This window comes from Leptosomus discolor, chromosome 17, assembly GCF_034619465.1.
Source record: "Leptosomus discolor isolate bLepDis1 chromosome 17, bLepDis1.hap2, whole genome shotgun sequence".
In the NCBI taxonomy this organism is placed as follows: Eukaryota; Metazoa; Chordata; class Aves; order Leptosomiformes; family Leptosomidae; genus Leptosomus; species Leptosomus discolor.
In genome coordinates this window covers 12994110-13011831 of record NC_141407.1, presented here as the reverse complement: position 1 = coordinate 13011831, position 17722 = coordinate 12994110, and the positions used below count along the sequence as shown (strand labels likewise).

Genomic DNA, 17722 nt, shown 5'->3' with positions numbered 1-17722 from the left:
GCCCGGCTCGGCTCGGCTCGGCCCGGCCCGGCCCGGCCCGTCCGCACGGCTCCGCCCCGCCGCCCGGCGCCGGCTCCGCGGGGAGGGCACCACGGCGGCGCGGGCGGCCCCCGGCGGCCGCGGCGGGCACGGCAGGCGGGCAGCGCGCTGGGCCGGGCGGGGCGCGGGACCCGGATGCGGTGGAGGCAGCCGAGCCGGCCCGGCCCGCGGGGTCCCGGGGCGAGCGGGGCGTTCCCGAGCCCTGCCGAAACGGCCCCGCCGCGGGACGGGCGCCCTCGGCTCTGCCCGCAGGCGCGGCCGCGGCTCGTTCTCGCCGGGATGCCCCGCACAGGACGCGGCTGTAGCGGCGGCGCTGGGAGCTCCGGGCTAGAAAAAAGCCCCGGGCCAGGCCCTTGCGTTTGGCCCGGGTTTCAGAAAACGCCCGAGCAGATGAGGGCGTTGAGGGTTTCACAGGTCAGAGAGGAAAACGAGGGAAAATACAGGGGAACGGTGCTGTGCCAAGCGCGACGTCCCGTGTCCTACCGCACGCCTCAGGGCGGGCAGAGCGCTTCGCGGAGGGAAAGGCGTTGGGGCTGATGCAGCTACCGCCGTGTGCGGCTGACATGCGACTGTATCGAGCTGAAGTCCGTATTTCCCCTTCGTAACGCCATTTTAGGGTGGAAATGCTTAATTTTGAAAGTGTGAAGTTACATAGGGATAAAAATGGAAAAAGCTGAATTCCTCTTTTTCTCATGAAGTATAGGACAAAATGTACATCTAAAAATATTCCAGAAACCACGGAAAAAGCCAAAATAGGCTCTGAGGTACAGGACGGGGATTCACTAAACAGAAACAATGTTTTCCAAATGCCAGTTTTAATAGAAAAGTTATTTTTTTTATTTTTTTAAAAAATATAATAGGGTCTTTAGCCTAATCTTTTTATATTTGCCAATCACCTCCTATTAATGTTAGGTCAGTAGGGAATCGATACTTGTTAATCTGCAGCTAGGAAGGCTAGGTAAGTCTAAACATCAGAAAGGGGAGTGCACTTCCACTGGAAAATTGACTGCTGATGCATGTAATGGAAATACATCTAACAAGAAAAAAAATACTAGGCTGAATTCCAGAAAAAACTTCCTTAGCATAAGATCTTACTTGGTCTCTGAAGGGACATTATGGAAACTTTATTGCCCAACACATTTAAAAATACCCTGAATAAAAGATCTAGGAAAATCTGTTGCAGGGGTCAGTCTTGCACCCTCACAGCCTGGATGGGGTAACTCAGTAAGCAAGCTGCAGCTCCAGCTTCTGTGAGTCTCCTTACTGAGCCACAACACATAAACTGTTTAGGGGTTCACTAGTATTCCAATCCATAAGGACAGGGCAAGAGATAGGGAAGACAGTAACACACAGCAATTCTTGCAGGACTGAGACATTCCAAAGACTCTACCAGGCAGTAAGTTCCTAGTCATCAAGTACAAATTCTGCTACTCCTGCTGCTGCAAGAGGATCAATACAGTGCTGTCCCTGAATCCCCAGTATCTGAAAGGTCAACAAAGCAGTAGGAAATACTCACCTAACCCTCAAAGTCACCGACAGCAGAGGAGGGTCCGTGCCAAGGTAATAAAACAAGTGAGAAAACCAGTTCCATCTACAGGACAGAAACTTCTTACCTATGTTCCACTAACAGTAGCTGCAAACATTTCCACTCATATGAGCCCCAGTGGAAGCTGCAGCACGGACCATCTTCCATGGCCACTCCAATTATTGATCCTCTACAAGTACTTATGGAATTAAGCCACTAAAACATAATCTTACATAATCCATCATAATTAATATACAAAATCATAATGGATTCCCTGTTTGAATGAATTTTATCTAGGAAGGCTGTTGGGTTTGGAGTTTGCTTTGGGTGGGGTTGTTTTGTTTTGAGATAGTAAATATACTTTTTTTTTTTTCCCCCAACAAAATCAGTTTCATTGTCACTTACCCAAGAACTCTGCAAAGCTGTACCGCAAGCAAGGTTTCCAAGGATTTCTGCAAGGGAGATAAGACTCCTTTGCGTTGTGATAAGCGTTTCACAAAAGCAAACCTTAAATCAATACAATCTAGGCAGCCTCCATGAACACTGCATCAATTATAGTCATTCGAACTTTTAGCACATTCCCAAAATCACCAAGCAAGAAACTAATTCTTCCATTTTACTTTCCAGTTTCTAAAGGCTTGCAGTAGAAATAGATTTGCTATTACAGTGCTTTTAATACTGTCATTTTCACATATCACTAGAATTAGCTTCTGTTAACAAGAGTAGCAGCTCATTTTTGCACCCTTGCGTGCGTTTTAATGGAGAAATTCTGTACCAGCCACAGCTTTACAGCTCATTCCCACCAGGTGAGGAGCCAGAGATTCTCGTGAGATGCTCTAGCGATGCTGTTCTGTTCCTTTGTAAGGAAACAGAGCTTCCATACAAGCCAAGAAGAATCCAGCAGCCATGAGGAGGCCACAATCTGCAGAGTACCAGCTTTCTCCGCTGCAGCGCACACAGATGATGACGGGGCTGGACCGAAGCACAGCCGGGAGGTTCAGGCAGCCTGTGCTCCTTTAACACCTGAGTGGGCAGCAGCCACTGTCAAAGCCAAGCTACTCCTCAGCTGCGGTGGCTTCTTTTGGGCCAGTGGCACAGACAGTACCGCTCTGCAACGTGCCCTGTGGAGATACTCCCACAAAGCACAGCATAAGGGTTTGCTTTACCTGCTCATTAGTTATTTAGACACCTGCAATGATGTAAAAGCCTGCTGTTTTTTTCTCTCCTCAACAGAATCACCTTCAATAAATTCCAGCTCAAGTTACACTGGACAGCTGACATCTGAGTTTAACCTCTTGTCCGATGCATATTAAAATGCATTTCTTTTTACAGAATTTGGACAGAAAATACGTAGCCAGTTACTTCAGTGGAGTTAAGCTACCATGGGCATAACTCATGGGAAATAACTACTGACTGTGCAAGTTATATTGTGCTATGGAAAGTTACGTATTTTCTTCCCAAAGATATTTCATGTCACTGCTGCTTCCATTTAATTACAAAGAATATAGAGACGCATCAACATCACACAAGTATGTTTCAATTTATACTTTTAAAAAAACCAAATAATTGCCCAATTAGGTTGGAAGTATTTTATTACCTCTCTGAATTCATTAGCCATGATAAAATGTCAAAAGCACCAGTCAAGACAGAAATAAATAACACGATCTCATGTTAGAAAGTTGCAAATACAGTATATTAAATTATAGCAATATGCTGCTTCACACCAACCGATGTAGACAGCACACTAGGGAGACAGTAGTTTTACTCACGATCATTGAAAAGATCTATTACCAGAACAGGGGAGCTGCACACCCAACTAGGAGCATCATTCTTTCTTTTACCAATTTAGTTTATGAATTTAATCAAGGGTTTGAACTGGCAGTTATGGAAGTTCAACATCCCCTTTGTCTAGAGGTAACGAGTGGTACAAAGCTCTTCACAATAAGCCATGCAAAAAGCCAAGGCTTTCACATCGTTGTAGTCTTTGCTTTCAGTTCCATTCCTGCACTAAGTCAGTTTAAAGCCACATCTTAAGCCCTCCTTCGTACATAGTGAAGATAAACTCAAGGCAGGCAACATAGGCCACACTAATATCATAGTATGAAACTGCACTTCAGGGGTTTTGAGCAGAGCATCCCTGCAAGTTCATGGGGAGCACTGTATCAGTCAGAAAATGAAGGAAGTTACAGTCCCTTTGGGGAAAAAAACCCCTACAGAATAGCCATATTAAAAATATTAAGGCAAGGCCTCTACAATTGCACACCACTTCAGGCCTGAATTAAATAATGAGTATTTGATTACTTAGATGTTGCCCTAATTTCTCCTTTAGGGCCTACAGCAAAGTTTTCCACTGAAAAAAAAAAAGTGACCACCCCTCGAAATTCTCTACTGAAGGCTCAGTAACACGTCACTTGCATCACAACATCTCTCATGGTCAGTAAAAGACCATGAACACATCCTCTTCCAGGCAGGCATTTGAAAGAAATAATCTTCCGTCAGGGAAAATGGATGTCATGTGTACTGAAGTCACTTGAACCAAGAATGTAACACGTATGGACAGATGCGCTGCAAAATACACAGCGTATACAACAACTAAGGTATGAAACGTCTGAGACCCACTATAGTAGGTCAGATGGAGTAGAAAGCCAAAGGGAGAATCTCTGTTTTTTAGGTTTAACTTCGCCTCTGCTTTAATGTAATGTCTGTACTTTAAAGTAAAGAGACTGTACATGAAAAAATATATATGATCAGTCTGGTGAGAAAAAATATTCCCATGATTACTCAAGCTCAGAAAATTTTTTAATTAACTAAATGTGTTAAATTATGCCAGTGATTAAATCTTGTTATTTACAAGATCAAGAACTACTCTGATTCTTAGTAATGGTGCAGTATCTAAATTAAGATCACAGGGGCTGGATTATGTTCTGGTTGCTAAAAGCTTTGGTTTTTAGTGGTCTATCCAGTTATTTGGAGTTTTTGAGTCTGGAAGAAAGGGGATGAAGTCAAACATTTTTGTGCCTGAACATATTTTACATCTAGATCAATTTTTGTTATCCAGTCCCATGACTCAGTAACGTGGTTTAAATTTGAAGCCTGTAACAACTGTGACATAATACAGAAGACAATACATTTTTGTTCACAGTTAACACACTAATTACTGTACTCACTGGTAAACTTCAATTTTGTCATTATTTTTAAGTACTCTGTTTCCAAATACCTCTGCATAGAGTGCCAAATTATTTGTGTGGGAGCATCAAGTTTCCTGACATTTTCCATACAATCCTTACAAACACCTCACAGATCACCAAACTTGTACTTTGAAGAATTCCACAGAAACATCGCACAGACTTCGCACCACAAGGGCTTATACATTCAAATGCAGCTTTCTGGAGTGCAGGTCCATCCATTCACATTGGGAAAAAAGTTCACATAAACTCCAAAAATCAGAAAATGAAGTGAAACCTAGTGTGACTTTACACCAATAAGAACAACAATAAGGACAATTACTAATACAAACAAAATTAAAATAACAAGCATCTTCCGATTCTTCTTTTGATATTGCTCTGCCTATAGAAACAGAAAAGAAAGAGTTAATACTTAGATTTCTGCAAAGCTACGAAGTACAGACTCTGGTTTAGTATAAGCAAAGTACAGGTATCTCAGATTGGTTCTTTGGTAACCTGGCATTTCATTGTATATTGCAAGCAGCTCCCACAAAGTAACTCTGGTTGGCACCCCAGCCTTCAGTGAAGGTAAGCGTGCACTGGAGTCCCATCTGTCTGTGTTAACCAGCAGACTCCAGGAAGAAGAACGCATCCTCACGTCAGCCAAGCAACCTTACTATGACTTCTCTTCAGCAGACCCTGAGAGGGCCTTATGCCTCCACAGGACACACGAGCTACACAGAAGAAGGATACTGCATTTGGAAGAACACTTAGCTATGAAGACCGTGGAAACAAGATCAGGCAACTGGGTATGTGGAAGCCTGAACAGTAAAAGTTGGCAAAACGTTAAAGTCATTTTGCTGATGTAAAATTCCTGTATCACATTTGAAGGACACTAAAATTTGCAACAAAACTTCATTTCTTTAATAGGCATTTTTGTTGTACCCAATTCAACTGCGCACTTTCATTTACTTTCAATTCGAACTGAAAGCTTTCTTTTTGATTTGGTTCTCAGTTTTCTGCTTCGTTTCTTCTTCTAACCACATTTTCTCATCCCTTTCCTCTTTGTTCCAGGGGAACTAAAAGGAAGCAATGTGGAGAAAACTCTCCAAAAGCCAAAGGAAAGTCTGCAAAGAGAATCTAAACAAAACAAAATGTGCATGTAATTCTTTTCAAATGAACAAGCCTTCAAAATTTAAAGCCCAAAAGATATTAATTCTTCTTTATAGTCCCTGGAAAGTAATTATTTATTATCAGATCTGCTAAAGAGGAGTTTTTGACCCGAAACTTACATAACATGCAACCACTGTGATTATTTACTTAATTAGGCTTTAAGTATCAAAGCCTGACAAAGTATCACAACCGATTCCAATTTTCATGTGAAGCCAGAATTGGTAAGAAGTGATTCATATCACCAGGCTTCTGCAGTGAATTAATGCAATTTCTGTGAAAGTGCCGTCTCAGTAGTTTGTCATAATTATGCCAATTAAAACAGAAAAGAAAGTTAAATTTTAGATATTAAATCAGAATAAAGCTACCAACAGTATTAGAGACAGCAAGGTATCCGGGTTCGGTATTACTATTCAGATCTCTTCCATGATAGGTGAAAATATTCCTATGCTGTACTGAAAACAGGTATACATTGCACCAAAAATCCATACTCTATAGTCAGTGATCCAAACTGGGGTTTGCTGACAATTCATTAACTACCACTAGACTAGAAATAGCATTGATTCCAACCAATTCACTTATTTCCAGTTCAGTTTGTGCAAATTGCTTGCATTTACTTGAAGCCTTGGTTCACCAATGGTCAATGCCTTATTTTAGTGACCTCCAATTTACTTTTATTGGAGTAAAATAAAAAAATTCACTTATTAAAAAAATGTTTTGCTTTTCCTCAAATGGCACTTTTTTGCTGTCCATATTTTAGCAGTCTACCATAATATGAAGAAGTTCAGTGTGTAGTAATAAGATGTCGGCATTTCCAAACCAGAATGTTTTACTTGAGAGATTTATGCAAAAGCCTCTTATTGTACTTTATTTCCAGCAATGGAAGGACTGAACTGAGCTGACAAGTCAGAACTTAGCTTAAAATCAAAACAAAACAGAAAAGCCAACAAAACAAAACAACCACAAAACTCTTGTGTTCTGCTGCCAATTCAAACCTTTCAGATCTTCATCGTAAAAGCTTCAGATTAAAAGCATAAGGTTGGACCTAAGGTCTAAAAAGCATCAGACAGTAAGAGAAAACATTAAAAATCATTCTTGCCGCTGACACTATTGAGATAACGTTTTTGAACCAGGCTATATCAAGGGAGTGCAATCTCTAGCGAGGTACCCAGAACCAGTCCTATTTCACAAGTGCTGGGCTCTCCAAACAGAAAAGGAACTGCGGATAGGTCCCACCGGGTCAGCAGTATAAAGATCAAAGCACATTGCTTGGATGCCTGGAAAGTCGTTTAAGAAATTAACATCGGGCACCAAGCACGACATTAACTGGAGTTACCTGGCACGTTCCTACCACAGGACAGTTCGGCTTTTTATACTGCACAGCAATCACTTCTAAACAGGACGATGTCCAACTGAAAAATGACTGATAACTTAATGGCTATTAAATTATAAAAGATTATTAGATATGCAAAGCAGCTTAAGTATTCCATCAGCTTACCTTGTGTAGTTGTTTTAGACCCTCTTCAGTTTTCATACATGACTGTTCGACATTGTAGTCAATTCTATCTAGAACGGTTCCCTAAATAAAATGGAGAGAACAAGCACCAAATTGAACCTAAATGAACTTCATAAAGCAATTATTATTATTATGAGCAGCAGAGCAATTAACACCGCTTACAGCAAACAGCTAATGAACTATGTAAACTATGAACTTTTGCAGAACTAGTTGGGACTTCATTAAAAGACCTTCTTGCTCAACGCCTAACTGGCAGCTCTGTCACCATCTCACATCACATCCCTTAATTATAGCCTTACTTCCAGTTCAGGGGCTTTTGGCCAACATATTTAACCTAAACTGAGTCTCTCGGAGAAATAACCAACAGAACTTTGGCATCCTCTGCTTTTTTCAGTGTAACACCATAACCAGCTTAATTTTTCTTTCTTTATTTTCACTAACTCATCTTCTGGCAGGTGTCAAGCAGAGGAAACCTTAGCCTGAAGAGGTAAGTTCAGAAAAGCAAGAAGCACACGAAAACAGGATGCTACAACAGGAAGAGTCTGAATGCCTTAACACTACCCGGAATCTCTTATTTCTTACTAACACTGTGATGTCAATGTACCTGTTCCACTATCATTGCTCCCAGGTCCCTGAATATTTCATTGAGATCGGAGATTGATTGTACGATTTGACGGATTTCTCGTTCCCGCTCTTCCACCATTAATGTGTTTTGCTCCACCAATGCTAGCTGGTCATCTGTAAAACCCTGTTGAAATAAGACTTGGATGTTGAAATAATATTAACAGCATGAAAACATGAAAAATAATTATAAGAATTATGATAACACAACACTCCTTTCCAAATGTCCTTATCAGACAAGTATCTAAGAAAGAAAAATTATTGTATTTTAAAACCAGTTTCAAGGTCACTAAATTGGACAGCTATTTATAGTTTGCGCAAGGAAAAAATCTAAGTCTTGCATCCTGCCCAACAAACAATGTTTTAAAATAAGAGCTGTCCTAAACCAACGTTTTTATTGGTGTACAAAGCCAATACATGCAAGTGTCTAGTAGCTATGGAATATCTACTGATTGATCAGCGTCACAGAAAGTCCTGTAATGCCAACGTGAGAAGACACAGCAGCAATTCTGATTTTTTTTTTTTATAAACTAGAGAGACCTTACTCTGAGTCTCCCAAGGCCATTCATAACTGAACACTATCCTTTCCCCATCACCCTTAGAGATAAAAACCTCTTATACACAAGATTAGCTGAAAAACTGCCTTGACTTTGCCAGTGAGTTTTCAGTTAAACATTAAGCATTACAGTTAAGAGTATCCTGTGGGACTGTTAGGTAAGACACAATAGAACAGATCCCATCATTGCTTAGAAATGCAGTATTCCCAAACTCCACGCCAAAGTAAAACACAGGAGTGGGTCTGGCACATCTCTACAACAGAACTTAACTGCGCAGAAACAAATCATTACACCATTATCTGCAACAATTCGTAATATTGAAAATCTTCAATTACGCTTTAAAGTTCACTTTATAGCGAGCCACATTCCACCCAAACTTGTTTTCCAACAATTACTGTTGCATCTGCCCAGAAAGGATGTATGACAAAGGACAGCACTGTATTTACAGACCTTCTAGGCCCTGTCAGTCACGTAAGGAATATTCAGTAGACAAACCGAGTTTCCTTACACAACACTGAGGCTGATAGTACAATCACCTTAACATCACAACAGTAACACTAATTAGGAAAATGCATGACATAAATCTGCAGAAATAGAACTCCCATGTAGCTTGTTGCTCGTGGCATTTTGTTTTGGTATTTTCATCCTATAAAGGTACATTGGAAAGTTCCTTCACATTGTGTAGTATCTTAACTTACTCTATCATAAAGTGTATCATCCTCCCCATCATCCATCAGTGGGACTGAGGTGTCAAAGAAGTGTTTGGATCTTTCTTCTCTATTCTTCATGCCTGTAAAAGACAAACTACGTTTAAGCATAGTATTTATGCACACTAAAATCAGAGTAAGTGCACGGTCTGCAGCATCAGATAGAAGAGCACAAGAAAGAAAATTTGGCTAATAAATGACATAAATAGCAGTATCTCAATTTTAACTGTCACACAGGATTACTATTTAATAAAGCATAACAAATACAACCAGATTTGTAAGACTCTGATTAAATCAGTGATTTTAAGTCATTATGTTCCGTGAAGTTAAAAAAATTAAGAGCCTTAAAGTGTGAACACTCTAGGCTATTTTCTAACAAATTCTCTTATATCCCTTGTCTGAATTGTGGTCTTAAGTTCCACCTGTGCCATTTATACCATGGGAGGAAGAAATACTCTATCAGTATTAAATTTGAAAATCAAGTTTTTGTGGGTTTCTTCCAAGATTAAAGCACTTACTTAGCTAATTGCACACAATTTTAGAGTTTTAAACAAAGGATATTCCACTTCTGTTTATGGATACAGAGTTTTAACTTATCACAGACTACTTTAAGTTTTATCTATCACAAGCTACTAATCAACAGCAGGTATCATGTCTGAAGGCCAATGTCTGCTTCACCAGTGTAACAGAAGTAGCTTTGTTGACCATAATTTGAGAAGCAATGATGCATTAAAAATGTAAATGGATGAAATACACTGGTTTTGTTGATATACTTAACCATGAAATTTCTTTAGCAATATGAAAGAGAGGTAGAATAAAGCAGTTTAAACATGGGCTGTGAACTAGAAACTCCCAAATTCTAACTTCCACTCTAATATACTTCTGGTATTCCTGTGTGCATCACTTAACCCTTCTGTGCTTCAGTTTTCCCAACCAAGAAAATAAGCACACCTTAATTAGAGGTTTCCACAGAAGGTGCCCATGTATTACTGTATCTCTTATGCTTACGTTTGAGATAGTCAGACTGTGCATGCCTAAAGTTGGTGGATAGGTCCTGAAGGGACTGTGCTAAGGAAGACACTACATTCCTGAGAACACGTGCTTCTTGTTCTGTACAACTACGTGACCTGCTCTGCAAGACCTGGACTGCTCTCTGACATCTGTGAAATAACTGAGAAAACAATTCCATTAGTAAAAAACATAGAGCAACACACACTTTACATATCACATTGCAGAAGTTCCAAATGGAAGACTAATATTTTGATTTCTAGATTTTTAAAGTTAATTTCCTATTGCCCAGTGCAATGTTTAAAAAGATATGGAAACACAGAACATAGATGAACAAACAACTTAAAGCTAACAGGGCAGCACAACTACTTCTGACCAAAGACATTTGCTTCATTATAACTGCTTGTACCAGAAGCCTTAGAATATACACATACATGTATTTCTCTGAGATATCGGTCAATGTGATTTGATTAAATTTCCCAGTCCTATTCCAAGTAGAAAACCAAACAGGTAAGTAAAAGAACAGGGAGGTTAAGTGACTCGTTGAGAGGTTCACCAAGACAGGGAGTGCAGTACCAAGCACAGAGCCCACAACTTCTGGCTCACTCTGAGTAAAGCATTTCTGCTGTACTCAGTACTAAAGGAAACCACTGCCTCATCATGATGCATTATAGATACGCCAAATTGTAGGTTTAGAATTGAAAGCAGTCTGTACCTGTGTGATCTCTTGGGTTGTTATTTCTATTGCTCGTTCTTCTTCACTGCTGTCATCCAGTGTTGGTCTGTTTAGATGTTTATCATGAAGACTGGCTAATTCTTTCATCTTCTGTTTAACCCTGGTGATGTCATACTGAATCTAAAACAGAAACCCCAACAATGACGAACGGGACGTGACTAACATTTCAGAGGAAAAGGTTCTGACAAATGCTAAACAAAAACAATTGAAAAAATCTATGTAACATAAAAGCAGACCAAAGATCATTAAAAAAAGAACCACAAAAAGCTAAGATGAACTCTCATATACTTGAGTTTGCTGCTTTTTAAACCTGTTCTTGTTCATCTTAGGCAAGACTGCTCTTTTCAAATATGCTTCATTAGGTTGGAATAATATTTTTTCCATTATATAATTAATATCATAGTAAGAAGGTTTAACCAACTTCCAAAAATATAAATGAAAATTCAGGTCACACCTTCAACTCTGTCAAGCATTGACTAGCCTGAACTTTACAGTAGAAGTTAAATGACATGCTTTCAAACAAGCCACTAAAAATAAAACTGTAACGATAATTATTACCGTAGTAAAAAGGAAACTGATCGCCCTTCTGCACAATGGGTTCTGTACACACAAACTGACAAGCCAACATCTGCTCTGAAAGTACACTTTAAAAGGATTTTCTGGAAGTCAAGAATGGCTTCACACTCCAAATACTGGAAAAGCTTTTTAACTGGATGCCTCCAGAATCACTCCCTCTCACTTGTCCAAATATTTCCATAACTTGCAAGGCATCTGTACAGCACAGGCAGGAAAAATTCTCCTGCTAGAAGACATTAACACTTTTTATTTTCAAATAGTAAACTGCTAATCTTCACCATTTTAGGGTTTACTCAATTGGACCTTTCAACAGGTTCAAACAAAAAGTCTACTGGAAGTGCTAATTTTTTTGTACCCTTCCTTCTAGGTTTCAAACTGAGAACAATTTTGCTTTGCTAAGAGCTTTAGGACCTTCCTGCAGTCTCAAGTCTAAACAGTCAGCTATAGCATATGTCCATCCTAATGGTCCCAGTGTACTGTTAATACTGGGCTCCCACTGATGATGCAAACACAATCTTCTGGAATTTCTGGCCCTAGATAATCCCCTTTTATTTCACTTGAAATATATCCTTCAAGACAGTAAGTTACAGCTGCCAGATATTCTCCTCTAAACAAGGGTGTCAATTCAGAAAACACACTTATTTTAATCTTTTTTCTAAAGCTACTCCTATCATAAAACTTACAGCATTGAGACCGTAACTGACAACACTAATAAATCCCTACATGAGAAGAAAAACTCTGTGTTGGATTTGGCACACAACTTACTTCGTCTGCTCCATCAACCCATTTCGGAGGTAAGCGTTTTGTTACTCCAATTGCTGCTTCGGGATCTAAACTTATTCCAGATACCAGTGCCATGCGATCATCAGCAAGCTACAGAAGGTAAGAAAATACAGCAAATTAATTTTACTCAGCTCCAAATCCTTGAGCATTAGGAAAAATAAGTGCATGTATGCCTTCCCACAAAAATTAACCTAAAAAATGTGTTTGCAAATGATACAGGTATGATCAAGATCCACGTCTCCTGGTTTGTCCCTATATGCTAATGACCTACATCCTCCCACAGGATCTGAAATATGAAAATCATTCTCAGAATAAATTCTTAGCAGATTTTCAAGGAGAAAATACAGTATTGCAGTGAGAATTCAAGTAGTTCCAATGTTGGTACATTTCATACTAGCCAAGGGATCCCTAATCAGTGGTACAGCATGGCCTACATTGGGCAACTCTGAAAATCTCATTTGGGAAAATCTCCAAACAAAAATGTTTCTTTTATCTCCAAGAAATAAAAACAGTATCCCATGATTGTTCTCAAACAACATTGTATTTAGGCAGAGACTCACCTACCAGGCAGCTGAAGAACAAACACTTGCCAACTAACATGCAACTAAAATTCTTAAATTACTTATTTAACGGAAATTAAAAAGTGCTAAACAAAAACAGCCAAGGCAGTGACCAGTCCACACTTCCCTATATCACAATGATACATGCTTGCTGCTTCAGCTATGTGGTCTGAGGCAAAGAAACTTGCAGGAAAATGGGTGAAATAATTATCCAGAAAATTCCAGAAATTGTCAGAGAGTAAATAAGACAACGTGCCAGCCAGCTTATACACAGCTTTCCACAGATCCACAGGATGGCTGGAGATAGGGAAGGAGTAAAAGAAACCCTTTATCACAATTAAGTGTCATAATGTGAATAGCTCAGGTGCAACAAATCAGGGGTTTATATTATAGGAGACTGATGCACACTGATGTACAGCAGCAGAGTCATAGTTGCAGAAGGGTACGATATACTTTTTGGAGACTATTTTTGGTAATACAATCCAATTTGTAGTTTGAAGCATTAAAATGTTATAGGAAAAACCCCACGTAACTAGTTAAAAGTATTTTTAGCGTCATAGAATGCCTGTGACAAATCTATCTGACTCTTATTTTTCAAATAATGCTTTTGGATGCAGGTTGAATAACTTCAACTTCATGAAAGCCTAAAATAGGACAACTACAAAGGACAACATAATGTGCAGGGTGTTTGTTTTGGTTTTATTTGTTTGGGTTTTTTTAAAGCCCAGTTTGGCAGACACCAATGCCATGGTCTGGTCTTGAACATACACGTACAGATTTATTTATCTGCTTTGGTATCATGACCAGTAAAATGTGCTGTTCACACTCAATAACCATTATTTGTTAAGGACAGTATTAGTGCTACAGACCTTTAAACAGATCAGAAGATTTTTCTTGGTAGGGTTTAGAAACTTATGTAAATAGTCTCAGTGCCAGGTACAAAGAAACCTATTTCTACAGCGATGCAGTGTTGGATGAGGTTGTCCAGGGAAAGCACGGTATCTCTGTTCTTGGAGGTTTGCTTTCCAAGGCTTGGTTGAAGAAAGTCATGGATGACCCTGTATAGATTACCAATAGTTCCGTTTTGAGCAGGAGCCTGAACTACATCTCCAGAGGTTCCTTCCAACAAGCATGTCTGTGATTCTCCAATTTAAGGCTGAGTACGATACACACCTGACAGCACGCAGGGCTACAGAGCAACATTTAGCACTGGGGCCACAGATGCTTCCAGTCATCTTCCTCCTCTGAGAGGAAGGCAGGGGAATGGATGGAATTGGAAGACAAATATAGATCTTGTTGCCAGTTGAACCAGGCTTTGTCCTTTCAGAGATAAAATAATCTTCCTTTACTGGAGACAGAAAGAGGTGGCATCATTGATAATACCACCTGAAGCAACCTAACTACTTCACTGCTTGTTCTCAGGGAAAGACTTCATATCAAAACCTCACTTCCTAGTTTCTCCCAGATTTCTCATTTTCCTTTATCAGTTCTGAAAACCTTTGTGGTTCCCATCCCCTTTTAAAAAAACAATCCCTCTTCCTTTCTGAGCAACTCTTTCCTGAAAGCCTGGGCTGTTTTTTTTTAATCCCTGACTAACAAAGTTTGTACAATTTATGCATAACAAAATAGTTAACAGCTTCATTGTACAAAGTCACTATATCCCACACGCATACAATAAGTCAGACTAATTTAAACACGTATCTATTAACAACGTGACATTATATCACAAAATGCTTGTCTTCTCTATGCAGCCTTGTCCTCCTACTGTCTCGGACACGGAGACACCTCAACCTATATAATAAACTAGCGGAATAAAGAAAGGAACATTTTAGCTTGATGCTCCATGGCAGAATAAAGTGTGAAAAACAATACCTCATCCAGCTCCTGAAGTGATTTGTGGATCGCATCAGCCCCATCCAGTTAGAGACAGCGAAAGATAAAAGAGAAAAAAAAAGAGACATAGGACAGATACAGGGTATGGTCAGTTGAGAAAACACTAATTTATTTTTCAAGCATGATGGTTTACCAAGAACAAATCAAACTGGCTTTTCAAACATGATTATTCAATAAATACATCACGATACTGTACTTTTTGTGCATCAAGCAAAATACTGACTTAAACTTTTCTTAAAAAAAATTCAGTTGCTTGGTAAACAGAAAGAACATGAGAGGTCAAGTTAAGAGCTTGGCGTTTTGTTGTTTTGTTTTTTTTTCCAAAGTAGTTGCACAGTGAAGTTTCTAGTTATTTAAATTTCAGGCAGAAAAACTGCAATAGAATGTATTGAAGTGAGACAGCAATGGCAATGACTGCAGTACTCAACATCCACTGGTGAGTTAGAAGGTTTGATTATGATTGGAGGATGCACATACAAGCTTTTGTAAGACACTTATTGACAAACACCCCAGTTATCACAAGATAAAACATACAGCAAAAGACAAAAAGCGAAAGCAAATGAGTATATGCTCACTTATGTACACATTTCAACTGTGCTCTAGTTTGAGGTAGTATAAATCCTGCATGCATCTGAAAAAATACAAAAGGCTAGTATCTACAACATGTCTGCACCTTCTCTATTCATCAGCCTTTGTACTGTAGAGGGTACGTGTGAGCAATAGGATAGTTCACTGAAAGATTAATAAAGCAAGATCTAAAACAAGGAAAAAATACTTGTGGTTTAATAAAGCAGCAGGCTTCAACTAATGTTCTCTTTCATCCTATTCCAAGCTTTTGAAATAGGACTATACTGTTAAGAATGCTACTTAGGTTATCAGAGTTTAAGGAGTGGTTGACTGTCCACATGAGAATGCATCTTCCAGGGCAGAATGCAATTTTTGATGGAGAGCTATTGTAGTAAAGGATTTCTTCAGGAGAAACCTGGAGAGTGAACTAAAGGAACTCACAAGTCCTATGAGCTAGAATTTGCAGCTCCGCCCTGCTGGCATGCAGCAACTCTGCTCTGGGGATACCACCCAAAAGAAAAGGAAGTCAGCCACAACTCTGACAGCGATAGGCACCTTCGAAACACAAAAAGTCAACAGCTCACACTACCATCTTTACACTTCTTGCTAAAATAGTACGCTTGTTGTAACTATGAAACTCTCAACTGTCCACCAGGATCAAGACTGAGCCATTGACTGACTTCATCCACTGCACAAGAGCAACAATTTCCAGTCATTGTTAGGTTTGATTGCATGTGAATGAGCACCCTAGAAAATAGCTTCAATTAATGTTAACAATCACTGTAAACATTTTATGCAAGTGCTAAGTGTTATCACACTCACTGCTGAGTAAAAGTGTAGTTTCAGTGCTCAGTAGTCTGTATGTGGGTTTAAACTATCACCAACTTTTCTATGTGAGATTATAAAAACATCCAAGGATCTAAAAAAAGTGATATTGATATTAACAAAAAACATGTTAACAAGAACCAAATGTAGTGCCAAATTAAACATGAGTAATACACATTACTATTTACATTTCCTGTTCTGCACACACAATTTAATACGTAGCTTGTTAGACACAGGTTAACAATGAACAAACCCCATTCACAGCAACTCATTGGCTGAAATAAGATTTGCAGCACAAAGTACTGCTTTTCCTAACAAAAATGCATTAATGCAAAGCCATTTAGAATGAGGAGACTGCCAGCAGATATTTACTGGTGACTCTTATAAATAAGTTTGAACAGAAAGTGTAAAAACCTCAGTAGAGCTCAGCTGCCAAGCAGTCCATTAGCCTGACTAGCTCAAAACTTAGAAAAAGACACATAAACTGCCTCTGAACAAAAGGCTCTCTGAAGTTTCTGTAATGAGGACTTACACTAGAATCCTCGCTCCCCTCTCTCACAGATGACTTTCAGTATTATTTGTACTGGGGGGCAGGAATAAAAAAAGGGCAATAGACATCAAAGCAATTTACGGAAAAATTCAGACAATGGGAATAATCTACACTAGTGTATTTAACAGTGCCCACAGTGAAGTGAATAGAAGAGTTCTGCTTGACGAACAACTTGGATTTCTTTCTTTGGGGAAAAGGAGGCATCAAAAAGCACAATCGGGGAAAAACCTCATGTCAATGCCAACATGAAGTTTTTAGAACTGTATTTATTACTCATGAAGTGAGTAGAGACGTGATCAGCACAAAGAGATCTCTTCTATTCATTTCACGTGAAGTGGTAGGAAAACGGGATCAACAAGGTGGGGAGGGAGGGGCAGAGGGGGGAAAAGTACAGAGGACGGTGGGGGTTTGAGGAGAGGGCTCAAAAAAACGGAGCCAGGGAGACCCGGGGCGGGTGAGAGGGGATCGGGGGAGGCTGGAGGGCCAGACGGGAGGAGCGGGGCACACGGCACGGCTGCCTGGCAGCCCTCGGCGCAGCAAGGTACAGTAGGATGAAGGGAGGAGACTCACCGCAGCAGCCATGCTACGTGAACTCAGAGGGCTGGAGGAGCCGTAACTACTCACTTGCTCGGCCAGCAGCTGCCGGCTCTGCACCGCGTTGTTCCGCAACAACAAGAACGCGTCCGTTAGACGCCGGGTGGCCATGGCCTACCGCCCCGGGGCCCCCTGCCCCGGGGCCGCTCAGCGCCTCGCTGCCGGGCCCTCGGCCCTGGCTCAGCCCGGGGCTCGCGGGCAGAGACGGCGGTCGCCCCCGGCGACGCCCGCTGGCCGCTCACAGGGCCCCGGCGGAGGCCCCCAGCGCCGGCCCCCCCCGGCCGCCGGGCCCATCCATCCCCCCCGGATCCGACTGCAGCCCCAGCAACGG

General features: G+C 40.5%; 1 protein-coding gene across 3 annotated transcripts; it reads right to left on the bottom strand.

Moving 5' to 3' along the window:
• Positions 1 to 3138: 3138 nt before the first annotated feature.
• Positions 3139 to 17502, bottom strand: STX16 (syntaxin 16). Of its 3 annotated transcripts, XM_086474632.1 has the most exons (9): positions 17368 to 17502; positions 14835 to 14846; positions 12385 to 12492; positions 11023 to 11163; positions 10308 to 10470; positions 9291 to 9382; positions 8019 to 8162; positions 7397 to 7477; positions 3139 to 5131 (listed from the first exon to the last, which is right to left on the bottom strand). In XM_086474632.1, exons 1-9 carry the CDS (start codon positions 17500 to 17502, stop codon positions 5027 to 5029), a joined length of 981 nt encoding a protein of 326 aa, XP_086330758.1. In that variant the 3' UTR covers positions 3139 to 5026. The 3 variants fall into 3 exon arrangements, with proteins under 3 accessions (XP_086330758.1, XP_086330757.1, XP_086330759.1); XM_086474631.1 differs by lacking the exon at positions 14835 to 14846; XM_086474633.1 differs by lacking the exon at positions 17368 to 17502 and having other exon boundaries at positions 14835 to 14857.
• Positions 17503 to 17722: the final 220 nt, after the last annotated feature.

Bases quoted from the DNA above. Each gene is read 5' to 3' on its own strand.
- STX16 (XM_086474632.1), bottom strand. From the start codon at position 17,502: ATGGCCACCCGGCGTCTAACGGACGCGTTCTTGTTGTTGCGGAACAAC. The intron at 10,471-11,022 runs GTACAGACTGCT...TTGTTTTCTCAG, and splicing joins CAACCCAAGAGATCACACAG to TTATTTCACAGATGTCAGAG. The intron at 8,163-9,290 runs GTAAGTTAAGAT...TTATTTCAACAG, and splicing joins ATGATACACTTTATGATAGA to GGTTTTACAGATGACCAGCT.